We start from the raw sequence: 24,498 nt of genomic DNA on the forward strand, positions 1-24,498 counted from the left end.
GTTAAGTTCTGTATCTTCCTCTGAAAGAAGAAATTCAACTTTACAAATTTTTCTCTAAAAGCACATGTCACCTAGTCCCCTCTTTGCTGATTCTTCATATGAGGCATTCACTCTCCCGTATAGTTACATGTAGGTTTCATGACAGAATGATGCAATAGGAGGTATGCTAGCAGTTGAGGAGTTACAAAGGTCTGTTTTAAGAGCTTTCCCCTCTGTTATAGATACATATTCTTCATATTTCAAATTTTTTTACTTCTAGAGTACAGCTGATAAATTCACAATTTCTTAGAAACAGTACAAGTTATAATGCCATCTTAACCAATTTTTTTTATTACTTCACTTAATGTAAAAAAGGTTTATTTAGTTTCAACTAATATGCAAGACACTATTCTAGGAAACGAGAGAAACATGGCATTTATTAAATACTCACAATAGGTTTTTTTTTCAAGATTTATTGACATGTTTTGTTTTTATATTACAAACATTACTAGATTATCACCACCCTGTAGAGCCCTCTGGTAATAAAGTAAAACAAGCAAAACAAATGATACAAGACCCTTATCTGGAAGTGTATGCAACATACCACACCTATAATTTCCTTCCCCCAAACTCTCTATTTTATAAAAATTAACAGATATTTACTTTCTCTCCCCTCATTCCACCCCAATTGAAAAAAAAGAGGGAAAAAGCAATTCCTTGTACACTGGGATAAAAAAATAACAGTCATGGGTTCTTAGTAGCATAGATTTAGAATTGGAAGGCACCTCGCAGACCACCTAGTTATTCTAGTCCAATCCTCTTATTTTACAGATGAGGAAACTGAGCTCAGAGCAGTTAACTGATTTGCCTAAGGTCACAAGTGGTAAGTGTCACATGAAGGACTTGAAGCCCGGACCTCTAATTCCAGAGTTGTATCTATCCTCAAGGAACTTAGGTTCGACTAGAGCTGGGGAAGAACATGATATGTACACAGACAAGTATAATACAAGGCAGGCTGTGATAGGGGCAAAGAAGGCAGAGAGGCATTTCCCTCAGTAAATTTAATAGAGTGGGTATTTTTAGCTAAGAGTTTCAGGGAAGGTTTTATAGAAAAAAATGGCATGGAAGTTGGGTCTTGAAGGAAGAGAAAGATTATAATAGGCAGAGATGAAGAGGAAGTCTATTCTCATTACAGGGAATAGCTTGTATGAGGACAGAGGTTATAGATGGTAAGTTCTGGGAATAGCTAATGGTCCAATTGGGCTAAAATAAAGTTAGAATGTGTGAAGATGAATAACATAAGGCTAAAAAGAGTTGGCACCCCATTATAGAGGGGTTGATCAATAAATCAATAAGCATCTATTTAGCACCAACTGTGTGCCAAGCACCATGCTAAATGATAGGGATACAAAGGCAAAAAATGATATGCTGCTTGACCTCAAGAAAGTTTCTCTTCTGTTGGCTAAGGATTTTATATTTATCCAAAAAGGAATAGGGAGCCACTTGATGGTTTCTAAGTAGAGGAGTTGTATGGTTAGACCAGGGGTGGGGAACCTGTGGCCTCAAGGCCACATGTGGCCCTCTAGGTCCTCGGGTGTGGTCCTTCAACTGAATCCAAACTCAAAGGGCCACACTTGAGGACTTAAAGGGTCATGTGTGGCCTTGAGGCCGAAGGTTCCCCACCCCTGTGTTAGACCTATGATTCAGGAAAATATTTTTGTAGCTGGGTGAAGGATGGAGCCTATGTATAAGAATGATTTAGGAATTTACAATTTATTTGAAGAGATAAGACATACAAAAATAATTAAAATAAAATAAAAGGCAATACCACCATAAGAATGGCATAGATATTTGCTATAGGAGTTCAGAGGAGGAAGAGATCACTTATGACTCAAGAGATCAAGGAAGGTTTCATGGAATAGGAGGTGGGATATCAACAAATCAACAAAATAATGAGCATTTATTAAGCAACTACTATATGCCAGGCACTGTGTTATGCTTTGAGGATCCAAAGATAAAAATTATATCTTCAAAACCTTAAACCTTTAAAGTAGCTTACATTCTATGAAGGATGGGATAATAGGAACTGAAGAATTCAGTTTAATTCAACAAACATCTTGAGCCCTTACTGTACTCCGATAACTGTCCTAGGGGCTGGAAATGATAAACAAACAACCCTCAACCCCTGAAAACGAAAACTGTCCCTGACCTGAAAAACTTATAGTCTACTTGGGTGGGAGGTCTCTGAATGGCAGACAGTGGGGTTGGGGAAGACCTTTAGGGTAGTAGGAATAGCATTATACTCTTGCACACTTAACCTTCAAAGGATGACATGCTCAGTTTTAAATTATTCAGAGCTCCTATGATCCAAGTTCTTTATGTGTCCTCCTCCTTGTCTACCTTTCAGTTGGACTGTGGCTCCTTAGCACCTCCCCCCCAGGAGTGTGCATGAAGAAACCACATTTGTCCTATGCTAGTACTCTCTACTGAAATGGCCAGTTGGGTGACAGACCTAAAATGGTAAAAACAAGGTTTCAGGACTGTGGGTTTTAATTATATTCACCAGCCCTAAGTTTGTTATCAAAGGCATTAACAAAACCCAAGATTTATTGCTGGGGGGGGGGAACCTTAGAAGTAATTTTTAGTATAACCCCCTCATTTTACAGATGAGGAAAACAATGCCCCAAGAGGGGAAGTGGCTTGCCCAAGGTCAAACAGGTAGGAAGGAGCTGATCCAAGCTGTGCCATCATTCAAGTTACTGTTATTTTTAGTAAGTGTGGCCACCTCTGTGGTAAATGTTACTCCAGACACTGTTCAAACCTCTAGTGTCATATACTGTTAATTAAAGATTTCAATCTTCAGTACTTTCAAAATTTTTATGTTGAAATGACATCAAAAATTTTAAATAACATGGATAAATTGAGGCAGAAAATATTTGTAAACTTTCCATCTAAATGTAACAAGTAGATATAACTTTATAACTGATGAACTAAGATGATTAAATAAATTGAATATATTACACATATTACTGCTTTGCTTATTTCACACAAATCACTATTTTTTTCAATTATGTTTACAAAGCACACATACAAAAGAGCTCACACATGTGTATGGGGTTTCAGTACACACAATCATATTTAGAATCCAAAATAGTAATTTTGTGACTATTTATAAAGATATGTTTGAATAGAATAAGTTTACACAGTAAGACTTCATGGATTCACAAATATCAAGGAAGAGGGAAGGAGTCATGTCTAAATTCAAGAAGAGTCTGAGTTATATAGGTTTGTTAAAAAAAACATTTCTTTCAAATACATATTTTTTATAAATAGGCAAAAGATGCAGAAATATTAAAGCAGAATAAATTATAACTCATTTACATACTGCTTTAATGTTTGTAACATTCAATATTAATAACACTCCCAAAAATCTTGTGCAAGGTAATATTAATGTTATTATCCACACTGGAATAATTAAGAAGCTCAGGTAAAGAGACTTGTACAAGGTTCTAACTTCTAAGTGTCAGGTGTGGTAGATAGAGCACTGCTCTTGAAGTCAGGAAGATCTGTTCAAGGCCAGTCATTAGACACTAGCTGTGTGACCTTGCATGAGTCATTTAATACCCTGTGCCTCAGTTTCCTCACCTGTAAAATGAGGGGGATAAACTGAGTGGCCTCTAAGGTTTCTTCCAGTTCTAAATGGATGATTCTAATTCCCAGTCTGTAAGACTTTCTACTGTATCACTATGGTTATAATCAGCATATGAATGATTTATACCCAAATGAGTTTCTAAAATGCTCAGGAACACTTTAAACATTTTTTCTTATATAATTTATCTTCCCCTTAACAATCCAGTTAATTTGCCTAATTAGCCTTTTCCTTTATTAACAATGGAAAGGTATTTTAAATTTAGACCCCGTTCAAATGATCAAAGACTCCAAATTAATGAGGTCTTCTTTTATTACTAATTAATGCTTTTCATAAAGTAAATAAAATTTAAAAAGCATTATCTTCACCAAGTAAAATATCTGAATGAAACATGTATGTGTTTGATGACTGTATGCCTAATCTCTCCTATTACCTTGTTGAGAACTTGAGAGTAAAAAGCACATGTTTTATGTCCTCCTTGAAAGAATAAAATTTAGAGCAAGGCCTACGTCAGCATCCCAGCTCTCCTAGTAACTAACTAGTTAACTAACTCCCTGTGTGGCCTAAAACAAGTCATTACACCTCTCTGAGTCTCATCTGCAAAATGAGGATGTTGGACACAGAGGACTTTGTAAACTCTAAATCCAAGATCTTTCCAGAGTCTGGCACAGTGCCTTGCACACTGTAGTAGGCATTCAATAAGCATTGGTTAATTGAGCCCTCTTTTAGAGGCCTTTTTACTCTCTTAAGACAAAGATATACAAAAGAAGCAAAGAACTAGAATTAACAAAAGCAGGAGCAAAAAAATAATGGGCATGTATAAGAGTATATTTGGTGGAAAAGTTGCCAAAAATAAAGTCTCCTATGGAAATATATAAACTAAATGAAATTCTAGTTCTCTTCTTGATTTGCTATCTATTCTCAGCATTTTAAGAAAAAGATAATCTAATCTAACCCTTTTATCTTATAGATGAGGAAACTGAGCCCCAGCAAGTGTATGGGACTTTCCCAAGGTCACACAGGTAGTAAGAGGCTGAGGATTTAGAACCCAGGTCATTTGACTCCCAACCTGTAGTTCTGTTCAATACTCTCTTCCCTTTCTACAGGGACTCAAATTCTTTTGATAAAGCCTCTACTAGGACACACGGTTAAATTCGGTGGGTGACCCAGGATACTCAGCAGTTAAGTAGTCTAAAAAACTGGAACTGGTTGATAGTATCTGAAATCAGAATTTCACAAACTATCAAAAAAAATTAAACCTAGACAAGAAGCTGTGATCTCGTCTGTATTTTGTGGGCAGGGATTAAATAATTTGTGAGAAAAGAACACTGTATAAATTATCCATCATCTCTGGTGTCATTTAAAAAAATTCCGCGTCATGGATTTGAAATGCCTTCTGGTTAAACATATTGACTTATTTTAATAGAGCAGTTTCCCATTTGCTCCAAATAAAACTTTCAGAGGGAAAAAAGTATGATACGACTTTTATTTCCAACTGGAAAAATCACAAATTCCAAGAAGTAGGCTAATTTACATGGGAATCAATACCAAGTTATCTTTCCAAAGCTGTTACTAAAAATGGCACGTACCTTAAACATCTGTCAACATACAATAAGAGCAACAATACTAACTCAGTTTTTATATTACTTTAACTTTTGCTGTGTTTTATGTAATGCCATCTCATTTGACACTAACAGCATTTATTTCTGATTACTATTAAAGGTACAATTTATGTATGTATGTATGTATGTAAGTATGTGTGTGTGTGTGTGTGTATGTATGTATGTGTGTGTGGAGAGAGAAAGAGAGGGAGGAGAGGAGAGTATGTTAAAATTTGTTGTGAAAACTCAAAATTAGACTAAAAAGTCTAAAATAATTCTTAATATTTTCAACATATGCAGTGCTTTATTAAATATGCCAAAATGGTGAATGAGTAGATCAGAAATATAAACAATTTTCCTTTTGGACAAAAGTCACGGAGAATAATCCTTCATCTTCAACCTTTCATCTTCAAACTGAATATATAGAATTTTGTCACAGTGGGGGGAAAATCATTTCTGTTATTGGGATCTGTGGATCGGTGGTTAACCTGGTTATTCCAAAGGTCACTATTCCTAGAAAACACAGTTGCTAATATCAGAATAAAAGGTAGAAGGTAGAGGTGCAGACAGCATGGTGCAATGAGGTGAACACTGGCCTTTCACTCAAAGGATTCTGGTTCAAATCACAATCTGATGGCTGGCTGCCTGTGAGACCATGGATATGTTACTTAACCAGCCTGGGCCTCAGCATCCTCCTCTGTAAAATGAAAGTTTTGGGCTAGATGGACTCGGAGGTCCGTTTCTAGTCCTAAAGTCTCCTTTAGGAATCCTACAGTCCATACCCTGAATTGAATCTTATGCTACTCAAATGCATCCCAACTCAGACACTCAAAGTGGAACATCAGAAAGACAGCAGAGGAAAAAGAATCTTTTTCAAGATTTCAAGGACCTGAAACTGGCCTTTTTTGGTCATTGGAAAATTTGTAAACATTCCCTTCCTCTTCATTCTATCATTAACTTGTGGGACAAACAGTAGTGAACAAGACCTTCCTCTATGAGGGAGGTCTAAAAATCTCCTGTAATCCTACATCTCACCCAGCAGGCACTAAGCAGACCTAATTCTCTTAGGAATCACTTTCTTTATAGATAAAGTTGGGAACAGATAAACTTTCAGTTTAACTTCTGTCCCTTCCTAGAGAAAAGTAGTCCGGTATTTTGGACATGAAAGATATCCCAGAAACAACTACAGTCCAACTAAGAAGGAAAGCATGTAGTCTGCACACATTCAGGACGTGTTTTTACAACATTTTGAAAGTCCTGTTTTTTATTTCATCTTAAAAGGATGGCCCCCATTAGTCAGGCTCAAACCATATTTGTGAAGATGTTTTATGTCATGGTGGCTAAGCCAGCTCAAAATATAGTAGTTAAACAAAATAATTACCGTAAAATTTGGAGCCTGATAGCTGAACCACAGATGACAGTTAAAAGCCATTCACTGATAGGGGCCATCCTTCTGTGATTGACTCTAATTTGGCTGAGGTAAAGCAGCTCACTCTCAAATACTAAAAACTGAAAAACCAAAGTCAGTTGAAGCCACCACGGCTGATGTATCTGGGCCCCTTTGGAGAGAAATGGACACACAGATGGGCCCTCCGATTGCAGAGCTTGTTAGATATTGGGTACATCTCAGCTAGTCTCATTTTGTGGGCTCTGCTAGATGACATACTCACTCTCTGTCTCTGAAGTTCTCTGGGGGACTGGGAGAATCTAGTGGAAACAGTGAATTCTCAACAGGCTTAATATTTCTCCAGCTCCTCAGTGTCCAGGTATGAGATGAGCTTTCTCCACAAAAGGCTCAGAATAATGCAACTGGGGTCTTCCAAACAAAGAATAATTTCCGTTCTACACTTTTTGGTGCCCTTCCAGAATTTACCCTTCCTAGATGTTGTTAAAACCAATGTTATTCTGACTTGGTGTACCTTTGTTTTAAGTCCAGCATGTGACAGATATTTTTTCCCAAGAGTCAAAATCATGTTGCCCACTCCCCCCAGGTAATTCCAGATTTCACAAAAGAATTAATTTTCAACACAGTTCCATATCTGTGAACTTTTCTCAGACTGGAATAACTACTTCAAAATTAAGCTCATTACAAGTAAGGATTGTTTCATTCTTCGCACTTGTATCCTCAGAGCCTATGTGCCTGGCACATAGTAGGTATTTAATAAATTCTTGTTGATTGATGCCAAATGGTAATACTGTCTGACTTCAACTCTTTGTTTTGCTGATTGGCCCTTATCCCCAAATAAGCATTTTAATTAGGGTTGTGGTAACTCATGACTGACCAGAAGTTACGGTTTCCCCCGTATACATATCTTATAAGGGCCTCACCTGAAACTTGGGACATGTCCTGAGCTTCATCGGTTTCCATTTTCCTCAGGTTATCTGAGAAAGAGAAGAAGAGGTTTTAAGTTAAAGCAAAATACTAATAAAAAAGAGAGTGAGAGAGAGAAAGAGAAAGAAAGAAAATCTTAGCTATTTAACAACAAGGTTATCTGGCAGAAATAATGTATTTTCCTCTTTATTTCCCTCTTCACATACTTGCTGGGGTATCAGACTGGCACAGACCTTGATCCTTTTAAAAACAGCATTACAAAGATTTATAAAAATATCATTACAAGCACAGGAGGACCAAATTTGTTATTTATTGTTAATTTCCTACTGCATAATAACCCAAAATGCAAACTGACTGCAACAAAATTAAGCAGAAAATTAAATGGCCCTGGGTCATTGTAGGCACAGAATTCATTCTCTTGGCTGATCCATAGTTATGTTCTTTCTAATTTACTGAGCATGCATCGATGAACCTTGAGTCAGCTTGGTGACACGCGTACAATCAGCAATCAAAAAACGAAGCAATTTGCTGAAGAATGTCTCATTTACGCAGGCAGGGCTGCATATCTGAGCAGCAAGTGCACTACCTCCATTAATAATGAATACACCTCAAGCCGTGGCAGATGGGCAAAAAAACAGCAGCTTCAGTCTTTGTCCCTCACTCTTTCAGAAGCCCTTGCTACAGACCCCACCAGCTCTTCCACATAGGGAGAAGTGAAGCTCCCTAAAATAGCGAAACAACCCCAGGAGAGAAAAGGAACCCAAGTCTTCCTGTTTCGCTGACAGATGGCTGGCTCCTTGGATGGGTGACAAATACTGGGAAGCTTCTATCCCTCTGTTGCAACACTCAGTGCTTCATAGATGGACAATCAAGTCACCATAAACACCAGGGAGAGAAACACTAAAGGTCAGTGGGGTAGAAATGAAAGTTTTCATTTGGAGCCTTGGCCTACAAGTTGAAGCTCTCCAGTGCCTATGGTCAATGACATCTGGCAGTAGCTTGTTGGATAATAAACGCATGACCAGAAGAAGATAACCTCAGCGAAATCTCATGTTTTGTTGACAACCCAAGTAACCTTTGAGGGGAAATGTTCCCTTACCAATAAATGCTTAGTCTACTTGTTGGCTACGAATTGGCTTGCTCTTTTGTCACCTATTTCTTTATCACAGATGATTAGATTTAAGGCTAGTGGCCTATTTTCAGCAAAGAACTTCAAACTGGTGGATGCTCTGTTTGGCCTAATTCTCTTCCAATTAGGAAGGGACAATATGCTCCACATCTTCTCTGTCTGCCACAGTACTTGGTGCAGTCATAGCAGTTCAATAAATATTTGTTGAATAGTTTAAAGGATAAAAATACATCGTTCCTCATTTATTTAGGAGACAGTAGGGCACATGCGCCACACAGCATTGTTATCTATAGTGGTGATGTATTTGCACTCAATCATTTATCGTCATTCGCAGTCCAACCTAATGAAAATTACGTATTCTGTAGAAGAACTGGTTAGAATTAGGGATACAACCTTAGGCGTGCACAGAACACGAGCCAGGTGTCAGAGGACTGGAGGTTGGGGAGAGGAAGGCAATGTTAATGCTTTCTTTCAAGTACAACTGTGTATCCAGGCTCATCCTCTATGTACACCTAACAAGTACAATCCGCAACCATGGAACAGAGCAACGCTAAATGCCTCATGTGGAGAGGCATTAAGTAGTATTAAGCCCATGACCTTGGCTTCATGATCACAGTACTCAAATCAACTGAGCCAACCCACCATAGGCAACCTGGAAGAACAAAGCTCATGGTATAATTACACAAAAGCAATGTTTTAAAAGTCTCAAAGAGCTCTGATTTTTAAAAAAAAATGCTTCTCTTAATACTGGAATTATAAAGTTGTAGATTAAAATAAAACAGAAAACTCTTCATCTGAAGCTTCTATGCAGCGCTAACATGCTTTCCCTGAGGAGTTTTGAGCTCTTTCCTTCTCTGAAGGAAAAGCTATTTTTGCAAAGCACGGTTTTATTATAATATATTATCATTTGATCCCAGAATATCATCAATTGAATATGGCAGCAATTTTGCAGGACAGGTCACACCCACTCATCAAGCCCTTCACTCCCTCACCCCCTCCAAAAAATGATCACAATGAAAATCTCCATCAAAAAAAAAATCCCTAAAGCCCCAGTCAATGTCACCTTCATTTCAAATAGCATCACTCTCATTCTTCCAGTATTTATTAAGCACTACACAGCATTATGCAGACCTCCCATTCATCACATAATCTGGATAGTGTCTTGAAGTTTTTGTCTTTTGTTTTAAAGAATGAGGTTTGACCTCATAGGTCCACTGGCTTAGGTAATGTTGGGGTGCTTAGGTAAGAGCAAGAGTGAATATGGTGAGCATTGCTCTGTTCCACTCTAATTGGGTATTATCTGTCTTACAAATGCAGGTTAATGATTATGAGATGATTGGTAAAAGTGGATAGTGGATAGATTTGTGGAAAAAACATAGCCAATATTCAAAAATAGCTAGAGCAGCGGGGTAACTATTGTATGCTACATTGTGTCCATAATGGTCACTATATTTTGTTAATAAATATGTGCTATTTGGCATTGTCTGTGTTTTGTTTCCTTGCTAAAATTCAACCACCAAAAGTTTTTTAATGCTGATAAACTTGTCTCCGGGAAATCGCTCCATGTTCACTAATATTTCTGTACAAAATTGAATCCAGCCTGATCTGATGTTACAGGGAATACATTTTCATTTCCCCTAAATTCCCCCCAAACTCCAAATTTGCATCTTTTTTTTTTCTGCTGAAAAGGCAGTGACTGGTGTTTTGATTTAGGTAAAGATAGTGAAAGACGTCTTCGGGGGAAGGAACTGTGTTTTGCGAAAAGGATATTCTCATACGGTAAGAAGGCAGTCAATTGATTTTGACAAACATTACCTCAACACTTTCTGACTATATTTAGGCACTGTCTTGGGCACTCTAAGACCTAGGATTTACTGGATGTTGTATAGTAGGAGAAGCTAACAATAACTGCAGATTATTAAAGAGAAAGTGCAATTCTAAATCCACATGGTTCTGCTAAAAAAAAAAAAAAAACAGGATTTAAGGAAAAATCCTATCTTGTGAACCTAATGGGACAAAAGGATCCTTTCAATTTCCTTTCTTACTTTTTCCAGAAAATTTTAACAAAATGATCCAAATGACAATAAAGTCATGGGAAAATTCATAAATAATATTAATGAATGTACTTTTATCTTTGATATGTTTAGTCAACAAACATTTGTTAAAATGCTTACTCTGAGCCACTATGCTCAATGCTGGAGACCCGAAGAAAGGCAGAAAGAATCCCTGCCCTCTAGGAGCTTACAATCTAACAGGGGAGGCATGAACCCCTTTGTTACTTCTATGGGGCAAGCAGTAACCCCACTATACAATTAGAAAGAGATTCAGAGTTTAGTGACTGGCCATAAATCCCAGAAAATATTGATAGAAGACAAATGTATGTATATATCCTCTCAATTTTGACTGTTTTCTTTTGATTAATTCCAAATAAACTTGCCTTACTAATCAAATGTTTGAAGTAGAAATACTTGCACTTCAGTATATTTCATTTTACTCAGTTAACTAGAAGACTTCAGGAGAAGGAGAAGGAAGAGGAAGAACAATGGAGAGACCGGAAGAACCATAAATACAAACAAGTGAAATGTGAAAAGACCCAACGCCAGCGGAATGACCTTGGATACTGGCCGCCCAGGAGTCTCACACTGCCATTCTAGACCCCTTCCTAGTCAGGGCTGTTTTTAGATTTAGTAAGTATTCTGAAATACTCTCTTCCTCTCTGTATCTTTTAGAAGACAAGGAGAACTGCAAAGAGCTAGGCATATCCAATATCCTAGAGTAGTTTTTGTTTCTAAGATCAAAGCCAGGACAGTTTTTCCTTAAGTTCCTTTCATCTCCTTGAAAGTATCAGTCAATCAGTCAATTAACCAGTATTTAGGGAGCACCTCCTATTTGCTAGGCACTGTGTCAAGCACTGTGCAGATACAAGAATGACAACCCCCCCCAAAACAAACAAACAAACAAACAAACCAGTCCCTTCTCTCAAGGAGCTCATAACAGACCAAAGAAACTTCCGTTGGTAGTGAGCGTGCGAACTGGTTCAAACTGCATTTCCCTGAAACACCTTACTAGAATAGCCTAATTCTGCTATTGTCAAAATATAACCCAGTCCACGGTGTACACATTTCGTGGGACAGAGCATTTCCCTAGAGTGGGGCCTAGCACTGTCAGAAGCTGAAACTGGAACATAGGACAATGTTTTCTCATTGTTTTCTTTAGACTTCTGCTTACTTTCTTCCTCGACCATGAATTGACAGTATTCCTCAGGTAAATCTATTAAAAATATTCACTTTGCAATAAAAATAAAATTGTTTCTAGCAGACTAAATGTATTATTGAAAAGACTGAATTATGGAATATATTTTAAAAAGAAATGCACTCTACACCCTGTCTTATTTTGTTTTGTTTTGCTGCTAACCAGTCTCTGGATACACTGACCCCCTACCCCCAACTGTTCAGAATGTTTTCTGTCCCTATCTTCTGATGTTAAATAGCTTTCTCTTTCTTCAAGTGGCTTTTCAGGTACTTTCAAGAAGCCTTCTCTAATTACCACCCCATCCTCAAAACACAGAGCTACAAGTGATTTCTCCCTACTCCCAAATCTTATAAGGTCTCTCATTTACTTATATTATGATTTTTATCAGTTATTTCTGCATTTAACTTATTTCTCTTCAAAAGTATTAGCTCACTGAAGGCCGAGTATTTCTTGTTTCATCTTTATCAATTAATAGATCAATAAACACTTATTAAACACCTACTACGTGTCAGGCACTGTGCTAAGCACTGGGGATTAAAAAAAGAGGCAAAAGAAAGTCCCTGCCCTCAAGGAGTTCACAATCTAATGAATGATAACTCCAAGAACAATACATTGCACGTGGCAAGCTTAGTTCATGTTGAAATGAACTGAATTGAAATATAGAGTTATAATTTTCAAGATGACATAAATGGTGCTCAATCAAGTACTGTCCAGTAGATGTTCAACCCAGTTTATTTTAATGACAGATAGAGATCACTTATAATTACTGTGTTCATTGTCCGGAAATAGCAAGGCTCCCAGGAAAGTCCAATCAGAGAACTATTGTGAAGTTCTGGACACTTGGGAGGTAGCAAGGCCTGATGTGCAGGACACAATGGCCTTGGAGTTAAGAAGACCTAAGTCCAAATACTAACTTACACATTTACCCTGGGCCAGGTATTTCACCTCTCAATTTCAGTTTCCTTGTTCATAAATTGGGATTAATCATACCTGTGGTACTTACTGACAGGATTGTTGTGGAGGTCAAATAAAAAAAACTTATCTAAAGACTTTGCAAATCTTAATGTACTATATATACATATGTTGTTATTATACTTCTTCCAGTGTCTACTAATTGATATTTTCCTTTGACATAACAAATTGCGTTTGAATGAAGTCTGGAAAATTTTCCCTGTTCTGTTAAGCTTCTTTTAGGAGGTGCAGGCAGCAACAATAACAATATAATATATTTGGAGTGTCTTAGGACCCCGGCTTCTTAAATAAAACCTCATTATTTTTGTAGCTAAGCAACTTTTTTTCTTCTTTATGTTAGTGGTAAATTTTCTTTCTGCAAATCTCTGACATCACTGTGAATTATGTTGTATTTCTGAAAGCAATGCTCACAGACGAAAGTAAGGCACTGTGCAGATTCACAGTATCTTGAAAAGAACCCCATATCAGTTTTCTTGACTATTTAACCAAAGTGTGTGTTTGGAACACACAAAACCATGTAGTCTTGTTTCATTTCTAATTCTTTTGAATTTTCAGATAGCTGTTAGTCTTGACATTTTTACTCTTATTTTGCAAAGCATTAGTAACTAGTAGGAAGAACAAGGAAAATCAAGGATTGAATTAGAAAGTAAGGAATTCTGTTTAGCTAATCTGATTTTCTTTCCATGTTGAAATGAAGCATTGAAAACTGGAAACAGTTTATTCTGAGGGCACAATTTACCACCTGGCTTTGTTCTGGGGGACATACAAGTTCAAACATATAATTCTGTATTGGCTTTTTAAAAAAAAAATGGTATTGAGTGTGAAATGATGTATAAAAGAAGAGCCAAAAGGAATTGCTGAAACTTTCTGGAAATATAATTCAAAACCATTGTTTAAATGGCTACTTGGTAAAGAAGAATTTGAAAATGATCAAATGATAATCTGTTTCAAAAGTGAACCAGAGGGAAAGCTTGTTGACTCACAGAGTTTCCAGAAAGGAAATGATAGCATTAGAAATTTTTACAAAATGGCTCCACTGGGATGATGAGTAGCATGGCATTACATAGACTGCTGAACTCGAGTCAGAACAACCTGGTTTGAATTCCCATGTTTGACACTAGACTCATCACCATAAGTAAGTCACTGAAACTCAGTTTCTCCTCTGGAATACGGCAATAACAATACCTGGATTATTTTTACTTTGTGGTGAGGATTAACTGGAGTACTGGCAAAGCACTCTGAAAACTAAAAAAACTATTAAAATGTCAGCTTTTTTAATGGTCCTATACCTCCTCAAAATCCTTCCAGATAACTGGGGTTCATTAACTTGAGCATTCCTTTACTCTAACAATAAGTAATGACAAATCCTTAGTATTTCCCCAAACTCAAATTAGTTTTTTACCCTTCTGCCTATTACTTTAAGTAGAAATTCTTTTTTTCCCCAGCTTTCCTACAGAATTTGAAAGGAACTACACACATGCACAAGATTTATAAAGTACTCCTAGAAAAGAGAACCAAATGTCCCAAAGAAAAGGCAAGTAGACTTAAAGTAAACCCTTCCAAACCCTTTCGTGACAAATAAATAATGATTTATTTCAGATAGCATTTGGCTACCTGTACGCTAGATAAGAAGAAGCACTCAATGGGAAATATTTCCATAGACATATAATTTCCAAGGCCTTTTTTTTAAAAAAAGACACCAAACAATATTTACAAAGGTATTGTACCCTACAAAATAATGTGCTAGCACAAAGAATACAATACATCATTTTTCTTTCTTTGTAGTAGAGATGTCATAATATAAAGGGATTTTCACAAGACACCAGAAACTACAAAATGAAAAGTATACACAGGTTCAGAAACTATAAATGAAACATCTAATTACAATTGAATGTTTTCATAAACTCTTAAGACCTGTTAAGATTTCAAAAAAACGTTTCTGAAAAATTAATTCTTTTTTTTCTTTTTATACAATTTTATTGGGTTATGTGGACATGATCAACTCTGTTACATTCTTTTCGAAGCACTATTTTTAAACTTAAATCCGGGAAAGTGAAAATTTCATACACATACAAATATATTTACTGAAAAATCTACCCAAGAGCACGCATTTTTCATTATCAATAAATAGGTACTGAGTGCCCACTGGATCCATTTTCTAGGGACTATAAGATTTATATAATGTGGTTAGAAATTGTCTCTAATCTCTAGTTTACAACTAGTGGTGAGATGTGAAATTGAGTTGAGTTCCATTGTAACGCGATCAACTCATCACAATAGAGATCATGCATAGTTCATGCTCCATACAATCTTTGCGGAAGAGAGGAGACCAATGATTTTAACAGTGGGGACCTCCAGGTGTGGAAACACTCTGTATCCAAACATATGTACAGATCTGTAACTTATAGTTTTATGAGAACTGCTTTAAGAAAGTTGTACCAAGAAATTAAGCAACTTGTCCATTATTACCTATCTAGTATATATCAGAGACAGGACTTCAATCTCGGTCTTTCTGAGTCCGAAGCTGCTTGTCTACTTACATATACTACAGTGTCTCCCCTAAAATATAACAATAAAAATAAAAACTAAATACTATTGAGCTTGGGACAACAACATTATAAATTAATAAACACAATAAACTTAAACTTAATAGATGGACAGGGTTCCTTAATCTTCATTTTGTAGACCAAAAGTGATCGAGGTTAAGTGTTTCATCCAAAGTTTTCACAGTTAGTTGGTACAGCTGACACCCAAACCCATTTTTCCTGACCCTTAGTCCTATTCACTTTCTACTACAAACACTACAAAGTACTATCTACTTTCCAGGTGTCCATGGGAGCCTTTGACCTCTTCTCCTAGCTTCCTAGCTAAATGCTAAAGTTTTTATAACATTAGATTTAGATGAAATGACCTTGTGCCCGAATGCATGTGAGTCTGAGTAAAGCCTAAAGCTAGGGAAAATGATTTTTGGAGTCTCTAGTATTTTTAATCACTCTCCCTTCCATTGGTATGAACAATGTAAAAATTGATTGTGACAAAACAGTCAAATGTATAGACAACTCGAAACATATGCAATATATGTTTGGCACACACATAAGATTGGAAGTCATGGAACAGAGAATGGGAGTTAGGGGAGGGACTGGGATTCTGTACTGTATTATATCAAAGTGCTTCCTAGGGGAACTGGATATTGAGCTGAATACTATTCGAAAATCTATAAGTTATGAACCATATGGGCTCCTTTTTCAATTTAATGGAGACAGAAAAAGACTAACTGCATTCACGTTCTGTAAGAGATGTTTTTTGTTCTATAAACTAGTTCTACAAAGAATGGATTACTTCAATCACATTCTAATAGTGTCTTTAGCAGCTGTGGAACTTCAAAAATTCACCTGGTGCTCCTAAACCTTGAAAGGACCAGTGCAAAATGAAGGGAGTCTTAAATTATGTCTTCAAAGAAGCAAGGTGAAGTAAAGATTTGGCAACTAAAGGGTTAATGTGACTCTATTGTACAACAACAACAACAACTTGGAGAAGGAAATCATAAACCACTCCACTATTTTTGCTAACAAAACCCCAAACGGGGTCATGAAGAGTTGGACATGACTGAAAAGACTGAACAAGGACAATAATACCTGGCATTCATATAGCATTTTAAGTTTTATAAAGCACTTTATAAATATTATTTTTATTTTATCTTCATAATAACCCTTGGAGGTAGGTGCTATTGTTATTCTTATTTCATACTTTTAGACTGAGACAGACATTAAGCGGGTTGCCCAAAATCACAGAGCTGATAAGTGATTCTGGGTTTGTTAGTGCTTTCAGGTCTAGCATTCCCAGCTCAGCTGTCTTGGAGTCAAGCAACCTGAATTAGTCACTGTGGGGTCTGGCTTTTCACATTGCTCAAATTACCCACCTAATTCCAAATCTTCACTTCATTCCACTTCATGGGGAAATAGAAAAACAATTAGAATGTTTCAAAGATACATACACTAGTGGAACTCTGGGCAAGAAGGAGTTTTTATTTGTATTGCTATTCATCACAAGATTGAGCTCAAGAAGATGTTTACCCACACCTTCCAGGTTCATGTAAAAGTTAAGAGATGATGTAGACTTGATTGGAAACAGAATCCATCCAGTCTGACCATTTAGGATCCTGCTGCTTTAAATTTCCCTAAAAGTAATTGTGTAAGTTCTCATAGGAACTATGTTCCAATTTTCAGTTACGGTTGGAATAGCCGGGATATTTTCATTTATCTACCCAAAGCTTCCTTTTCCATTGGAGAGAACACAGTAAGAAAGCACCTTTCCCCCCAATCTTATGAAAGGATTATTTTACATCCATTAAATAATTTTAAATCAGTAATTTGCAATGTCAGATTTTCAATTTCTCTAGCATAGCAAAACACATTTTGTTTTATAAAAAATGTTATGCTTTGTTAATAAGTGTGATCAAATCTCATTTGATTCAGGTAAACATTATGTTATACAACCCCATACTGAATGGGGGAAGCACTTGCAGAAAAGTACCAGAAATTTCCAAGCCAGTTTAATAAGAAAATAGCAATTAAGTGTTCAATCTCTCAACAAGCCAGGGATGATTAACTTTATTATTATAAAAAGTAGATTTCACAATTTTTATCAATGTGTTTCTACTTTGAGACTTTTAATTCCACTTTAATTTCCTCCCCATCACAGAACTCACCACGAATACCAAGGAAAAGGTCACTTGTTTAGTCTAAAAGTAGGGAATCACACTAGGGGATGGCTGTCTCTCTCTAGTTTCCATTAAAAGCACTGGAGGGAATTTTAGAGTGCTTCAGAAGTAAGTTTAAGAAAGATCAATTCCTCATTTTCATTTCTCCTAAAGATTTCTGAATTCAACATTTTTCCATTAAGTTTTAAGAGATGGTGTCTTTTCTACTCAGTTTTTACTCTTTCAGTTTTGTCTTTTGAAAAACTAGTTTAAGTACAAGAGTTATCAACCAACCAAATTAAATCAGCCAAAACTAAATCAAAATTCTTACCAAAGCCCTGTTTTTAAAAAGACTGTATTGCTGTGATTGAAGTGACTAGTGTTTTTTTCCAGCATCCCAAACTCCCACAACAAGCCCTAAGTCCAAATTTTCATGTTGAGTCCTCTAAATGGTACCAACCAGCTACATTTCAATACTACAAAGATGACATTTCACTTTATTGAATTCTTGGTTGTTTCAATAGTCACTATGAAAGTAGCAAGGACAACCAGAAAAAAATTGAACTTCTTCAGACCATGTGCCACATTGTACTTTCATAAGTGACTGATTTCCCACATTTATGATTGTGATTATGTATTATGATTAGAGCTGACTTTCATGAAATTAAAAAGAGAGACTACAAATAGTCAGATTTCCCTTTAGAAAGTGAATGTATCCCTAAAGAAAAATGAACCTTTGCACACTTGAATGAGGAACAATGAAGAATGGACTTTTCCCTAATGAGGGCCTCACTTTGGCAATTCATTAAACTGTGCAAACCTGTGGCCACCTCTCCATTAGGTATCAGAAGGTGGGGCGAGGGGACAACCAGAAGGCACCACACGAAACTGAAATATAATGATATACTCCATCACGCTAAAGCTACGCCTCTATGAAATTCAATCTACTGACACGAGGCAGACATGTGCAAATGAAGGTACTCTGTGAGCAAAGCGACCCCATTCCTAGAATGTTATATCAAGAGAAAAAAAAAACAAAAGGAGTATTTACCGTAGTAAAGAAACAGTGCTGCACTCACCAGTGAAATGTGTACCTATCAGAGGTCTGGGTAAATTGTATTTCTCTCATGACTGCAGATCTTCAAAGATTTAGAAATGGAGATAGACCTACGATGCACATTCAACCCCATCACTAACGTATCTCAGAAAGGTGAACAGCATCAGACACAGCCTGCCAGAAACACCTCCTCAAGTTTCCACTGATGTCTTCACATTCAGCTGGGGTAAAGAAGAGTGTGGACCAATTTGCCATATATTAATAGCTTACATTTGTAAAAAGGCATGAAGAAAAGGTGGCTGCTTTTGGAAACACTGATAGGACAAGACCTTTCCTTCTGTCCCCTAACCACAATGGGTTCAAAAAACTATTTGGAGTCTGATTCATTGGACCTGAGAGTCAAGTATTTTCATCAACAAGGAGGCTTCAGGGTCAAAAGCAAATTAGAAATGATAGTAAAAGAAAGAAATGGCAAGCCATGTTTACACTATGTCTACACCGTTCATGGATGGTTAAATTTCAGGTTTGAAGTTTCACCTTTTCCAAGACATGATTCATGACACCATTTCATTGTTGTGATGCAAAGAGAGACTGCCACTCATTTAAGTCATTTTTTTAAAAGTGGACTGAGAAGCAGTTACTTTAATGGCCAGCTATAGACATCTGTCGCCAAGTTCCTTGGCTCCTCATATGCCATATAGAAGATGCACTGGAATAGGGTATGCCCATATGTTTCCCTTAAAGCCTACACTGAAAAGGGCATAGAATTTTAGATTCTTTCCACCCATGTACTTCATTTGCAAAAAACAACATTTCATTGCAAATATTTCAGATTTCCTGTGCTGTATACCTGCCAGATCAAAAACTGACAAATTTCAAATATTATGTAAAAAATAATGCATGGTATGGTACACACTGACAATCTAGAGATCTGCGTATTTTTATAAGAAACTGTTATCCCCATTTTACAGATGACTGAGCTAAGGTGCAAAGTGATTGATTTTTGAAGAGGAGTCACAATATGGCTGAATTTACACATACAAACCTGTTTTTTTCTAAATTTATCAGCTAAGAGAACACACACACACACACACACACACACATATGCCTAACAATAACAACAAAATCAAATCAGTCAACAAAATAGTGAAACCAGTGTTTTGACAACCTAAGCCAATGGCAGGGATCTGGGCTCCCATCTATTTGTCTGAATTGCACATTTTTAAGCTTTTACATATGTTATGTATAATCTACCTTTTTCCACAGAAATACCATAGACCAGAGACCCCAGTAAAAAATTTAAATTATTGTCTGTTTCTATTTTTTTGGATATGAAATCTTGGAAACATTTCCACTTTTCTCTGCAAAAATAGCAACAAACCTGAGTTTTAAGTCCAAAGATTTAAAAACAAACAAACCTGATACTACCCCTTACATGACTGTACCTCAACTTTCTAATTGTAAAATGGTATGATCACATAGCCATCATATTACACAAAATAACAACCAATTTTTAAAATGACTGTAAAACTCTTCTGAAGATACAAAGTTTTACGTATATTCTAAAAAAAAAGCTATACTACCCCAGAACAGGTGTATGACACAAATCTCCTCAATGATGTACTGGAAACAGGCTAGAATTCAATAATAGCCTTTCATTTTTCTCTGTCAGAGGAAATGTGCCTTAACAAAGTGGGCCTAAGATTGATTTAAGTTTGCCCCCTTTGTGATTTGGGTTCATTTGCATCGATTTCATTTAGAATTTAAGCAACAAAAATAGTGCTTACTTTTTCAAAGTAAGTAAAATCACAGCAGGAGACAAAGTCAGGAATGCTATTTCAAACTATGTTCTTGAGAGCCTCTTGGTAAAAAAGCAGTTAAGTTACCTGATGAACACACGATATTCACCAAACACTTGACAAGTGGAATAGTTCTGGGTTAAAATTTTTGCTCATAAATTTCTGTGTGTAGTAAGAGACAGTCTGCCTTTCTTAACAGAAGGTATGTTAAAACATCATTTTTGGTGCCTACTTAACAAACTAATCTCAATATTTTCCCCTTCTACTTCAACTGAAGTTTTAAAAAATAATATGGTATCATTTACATTAGGGAGGTGATATGACAAGTACCCCATCCACATCAAGAAAAGTTAAAACTCCCCCAAACCACAAATTTTAAAACTTAGATAGTAATAACACCTGTAATCCATAAAGCAAAAACTTAAAATATATGCAGTTACTGAATTAGTGAAAAAAACTGCTTTGTCTAGAAGAAATGTTAAGCCTCTTTTCAATCAAATCACAAATGTTAGTCTTGATTTCTAGAAGACTGAAATGCTTAGCTAAATCAGTCCTGGTTTACAACTTCTTTTCAAGAAATTTCTCAAAGGGTCAAATTTAGCCCTTTGGTACTTTCTCTAGTGAGCTTAATGATTCCATCCTATGAAATAATGATAACTGTTAATCTTTGACAAGAATCATCCTAGAATTCTTTAGATTTGGAGATATGTATTACAATATTCATGAAATATTGGGGGGTAGTTGATGATTTAACTTCTGGTCAGCTACAAAACAGGCAGTAAAGTTTCTAAATTGTCCTTTCTCCATGTGCTTCAACCATCACTTTGGAATGAGAGGAGAGGAACAGAGGAATACTTGATTGATGTAAAATGTTAAGACTTGGTATATTTCACTTAAAAATTATCTGTGTCAAAATCCATTATTTGCATTTTTTTCAAAAAGGGGGAGCATATGTGTTCCTTTGAAATATATATATAGTACACCACAGCATGCTATTTTATATGTACATAATATAAGTGGATCTCATCTTTTGTTCAAATATAGTATTTTAATGATGCCAAAATATGACCTAATAGATCTTATTGTCACAAATAATTTAATGTTAAAAACTGAAGGGAATAAATAATGCTGCTTTTCCAAACCTGGAATTCCTGCTTTATCATTTCAAGGAGATTACAAAATTTCTCCAAAAGAATTTAGCCTCATCCTTCAATTTACCTCTTTTCTCCTATGCACTATTATCTTTATATTTGCATTCATTTAATAAAGAGGCAAAAATCAGGAAGGGTACTTTTCCCTTAAGATATGATTTATTTATATCTCGTTCTTATTTTTTTGAAGGAGGTGATACATGTGAGTTAAAACATATTGATCATCAGGAAATTTTACATATTAAATATTTTCAATAGCTTAATTGTTTTTCTTAGAAGTTTATTTGCCTAGTGAGTGAAAGTTTTTTAAGGTTCTCAACTTATATTTAACTGTAACTGGAAAAATGTAAAAGTAATTGTAGGGATGGTCAAAGCAGAAATAGTGTGCAGTAAGTAGTCATTTAATGCCACTCACACTTGACCTGTTAACAGAAAAGAAAATGGAGCTGGCAATGCTCCACACTTGCTTATATCCCCATGAAAACTGTTACCTGCATATAATCCAAACATCATAATTTATATCTAAAAAATTGGAAGCAAAAATCATGTCCACACAGGATTCCTCAAAAATTAGTTGATACTTCATTTTTAAAAATCTACAAATAATATTGCAAGTATCGGTTTTCTTATTTGTATAAACTATACTCATATAAACAATATGATTTACATATATATGAATATATGGACATATATACATATACACATGTGGTAGTTTGTCCTAAATTACCAAAGAGAAAATACCATTGGTAACTTTTAAAAACTTTGATAATTGCTTTCACAGGACTTAGTCTACTCATCTGTAATCATCTCAAAAGGCAATTAAAATGTTCCCTCCTCAAAAATTAAGAAAAGAAACTAATTTTTATAAATGACAGGATGGATAAGGGGCACTTCTCTTACCCTCCTCCATACCGCCCCCCTTTTTTTTAAGAAAAGAAAAGCATTTCTGTATGTAGGATTAGATACGACAGCACCTTCTTCATGCTAACTGCGCTCTGTTCTGGTCTAGCCAGCAGTGTGTCAACCGGTAGCTTGTGGCTACCGGAGCATCTGCCTCCCAGCTAAAAACAACTCCCGTACAGGCTTTCACAAATGGGAACGCTCTCATTTTACAGCACACATTGGTCTATTCAGTCAGTTAATATTCTCTTTACAAATCATCCCAGCCTTTCCTCACTAGCTACACGAGTCTTTCTCCCTCCTTGTAAATGAGAATGAGAAAACTTACATGTGAGCTTAAAAGAATTTGGGAGCACCAGAAGAGACTGACAAGGTATACGTTATTTCCTCCCCTTCCATCGCATAGACGTCTTTATTTTATTCATTTAATTTTTACCATCATTTCCCCAAGACTATGAATTAACTCCCTAAAGGTTGACTTCACTCCTGGAACTTTCAAGAATCTTTTTTTTTTTTTCTTTCTGTTTCCTGGCCTGTCCCTGGTGGTGCCCAAGTTTCTTTTCTGCTTGGGATAAACTTCTCTAAAGCTGCAGCCAGAATAAAAGGGACTGTCTGGAGTGGCAATATCTACTTGCTATAATGACCTGCTTGCTTAGACTTTGTAATCTTTCCAGCTTTCTTTCACAATGACTTCCTGAAATTGCTCAGCTCTCATTGTTCCCTATTTCTTCTTCTTTTTTTTTTCTTTTCCTCTTTATCTCTCTCTCTCCTGCGCACTTTGCTGGGACTGGATTGCACATCAAGTAGCGTGTCTGGCTCAAGACCTAAGTGAACACCCTTCAAAGAAAGTCAATTCAACCCGAGGCAGAAGGAAGACCATCCTGAAAGCCTCCCTCTCCCCCCCCCCCCCCCAAGACTACTACGCCTCTCAAAACTTGTCCTGCAAATGCAAAGGAATTCAAGTGAATAGCTAGCGCACTTTGGTACAGCTTTCTTTAAAAGTTACAAACTTTCATGTTGCAAACAGTTCCTCTTCCCTTTCTTCTTATTTCTCCATGCAGTTCTCCTAGCGCCCGCCTGCACCCCCCGAACCCCCAGCCAAGAAGAGAGCCTCCAAATGTCTTCAAAAATAGAAACTGCGATGTGCTGCAGAAGACATCAGTTGACCCCTGCCCGTCCCCCCAAGCACGCATACACACGCCCCTCCTTCATCTCCCAACCTTAGTCGTGCCCTAAACTGAAGCCAGACCCAAAACTAGTAAGGGACAAAATAACAATAACAAGAAAACTTTTCTGCAGCGCGAGCGCGCAAACAGGTGTTTTTTTTCCCCGCCCCACCAAACAAAAAGAAAAAAAAAAGAGGGAGACAAAAACCCAATTAATGAGACATAGTAAGCTAAGCTCTACGAAGAAGAGCGCTGCCCAGGCTAGTGGCACTGACCCTGGCCGCCGAGCGCCTGCCTGCGGGGGAGGCTCCGGAAGCGGCGGCGGCGGCGGCGGCAGCGGCGGCGGCGGCGCTGCGCTGAGTACGGTACCTGCTTTGGCCGAGGCTGGCAGAAGACAGCTCTCCCAGTCCTCTCCAGCTCCATGTGCTGCTGCTCCACCTCGCAGCAGAGCCGCGGCGGCAGGAGGCAGCTCCGCTCTCGGTCCCTCCCCTCTCCACTCCACTTCCTCATTCCAGTGCAACATCACTGCAGCCCGCGGCCAGCTCCAGGCATTTCGCCACTGCTACTATCCTGCGCCTCGCAGCCTTCATTTAAGGACTAGGCAGGCGGCGGCGGCGGCGGCGGCGGCGGCGGCGGCGGCGGCGGCAGCCAGCCCTGGAGGTAGCAGGCACAGTGATGCTGTCAGAGGACGGCACACCCCTTTCTGCACCGATGGGCCTGGACATTAGAAAATTGCATGGGCATTCTTTGAGCCCCAGTTCTTAACCCTTGGGGTCCCACAGCATCATCAAACTTGAGGACTTCCCTAAGGG

General features: G+C 37.2%; 1 protein-coding gene across 14 annotated transcripts in view; it reads right to left on the bottom strand.

Annotated features, from left to right (window-relative positions):
- IKZF1 (IKAROS family zinc finger 1) overlaps positions 1-24,258 on the bottom strand; it is a 136,271-nt gene extending 112,013 nt beyond the window's left edge. For 4 of the 14 annotated variants that reach the window (XM_027837010.1, XM_027837009.1, XM_027836999.1 and 1 more), the window contains exons 1-2: positions 24,056-24,256; positions 7,558-7,611 (exon numbers count right to left, since the gene is read on the bottom strand). In XM_027837010.1, the coding sequence (XP_027692811.1) occupies positions 7,558-7,611; positions 24,056-24,209 (208 nt within the window). In that variant the 5' untranslated portion in view covers positions 24,210-24,256. Of the gene's footprint in view, positions 1-7,557; positions 7,612-18,692; positions 18,840-23,961; positions 24,010-24,055 lie in introns of those variants that run through there. The other 10 variants (XM_027837011.1, XM_027837000.1, XM_027837001.1 and 7 more) reach the window with 5 other exon arrangements.
- Positions 24,259-24,498: the final 240 nt, after the last annotated feature.

The sequence above is a fragment of the Vombatus ursinus genome, unplaced genomic scaffold (assembly GCF_900497805.2).
Source record: "Vombatus ursinus unplaced genomic scaffold, bare-nosed wombat genome assembly UNPS02014820.1, whole genome shotgun sequence".
In the NCBI taxonomy this organism is placed as follows: domain Eukaryota; kingdom Metazoa; phylum Chordata; class Mammalia; order Diprotodontia; family Vombatidae; genus Vombatus; species Vombatus ursinus.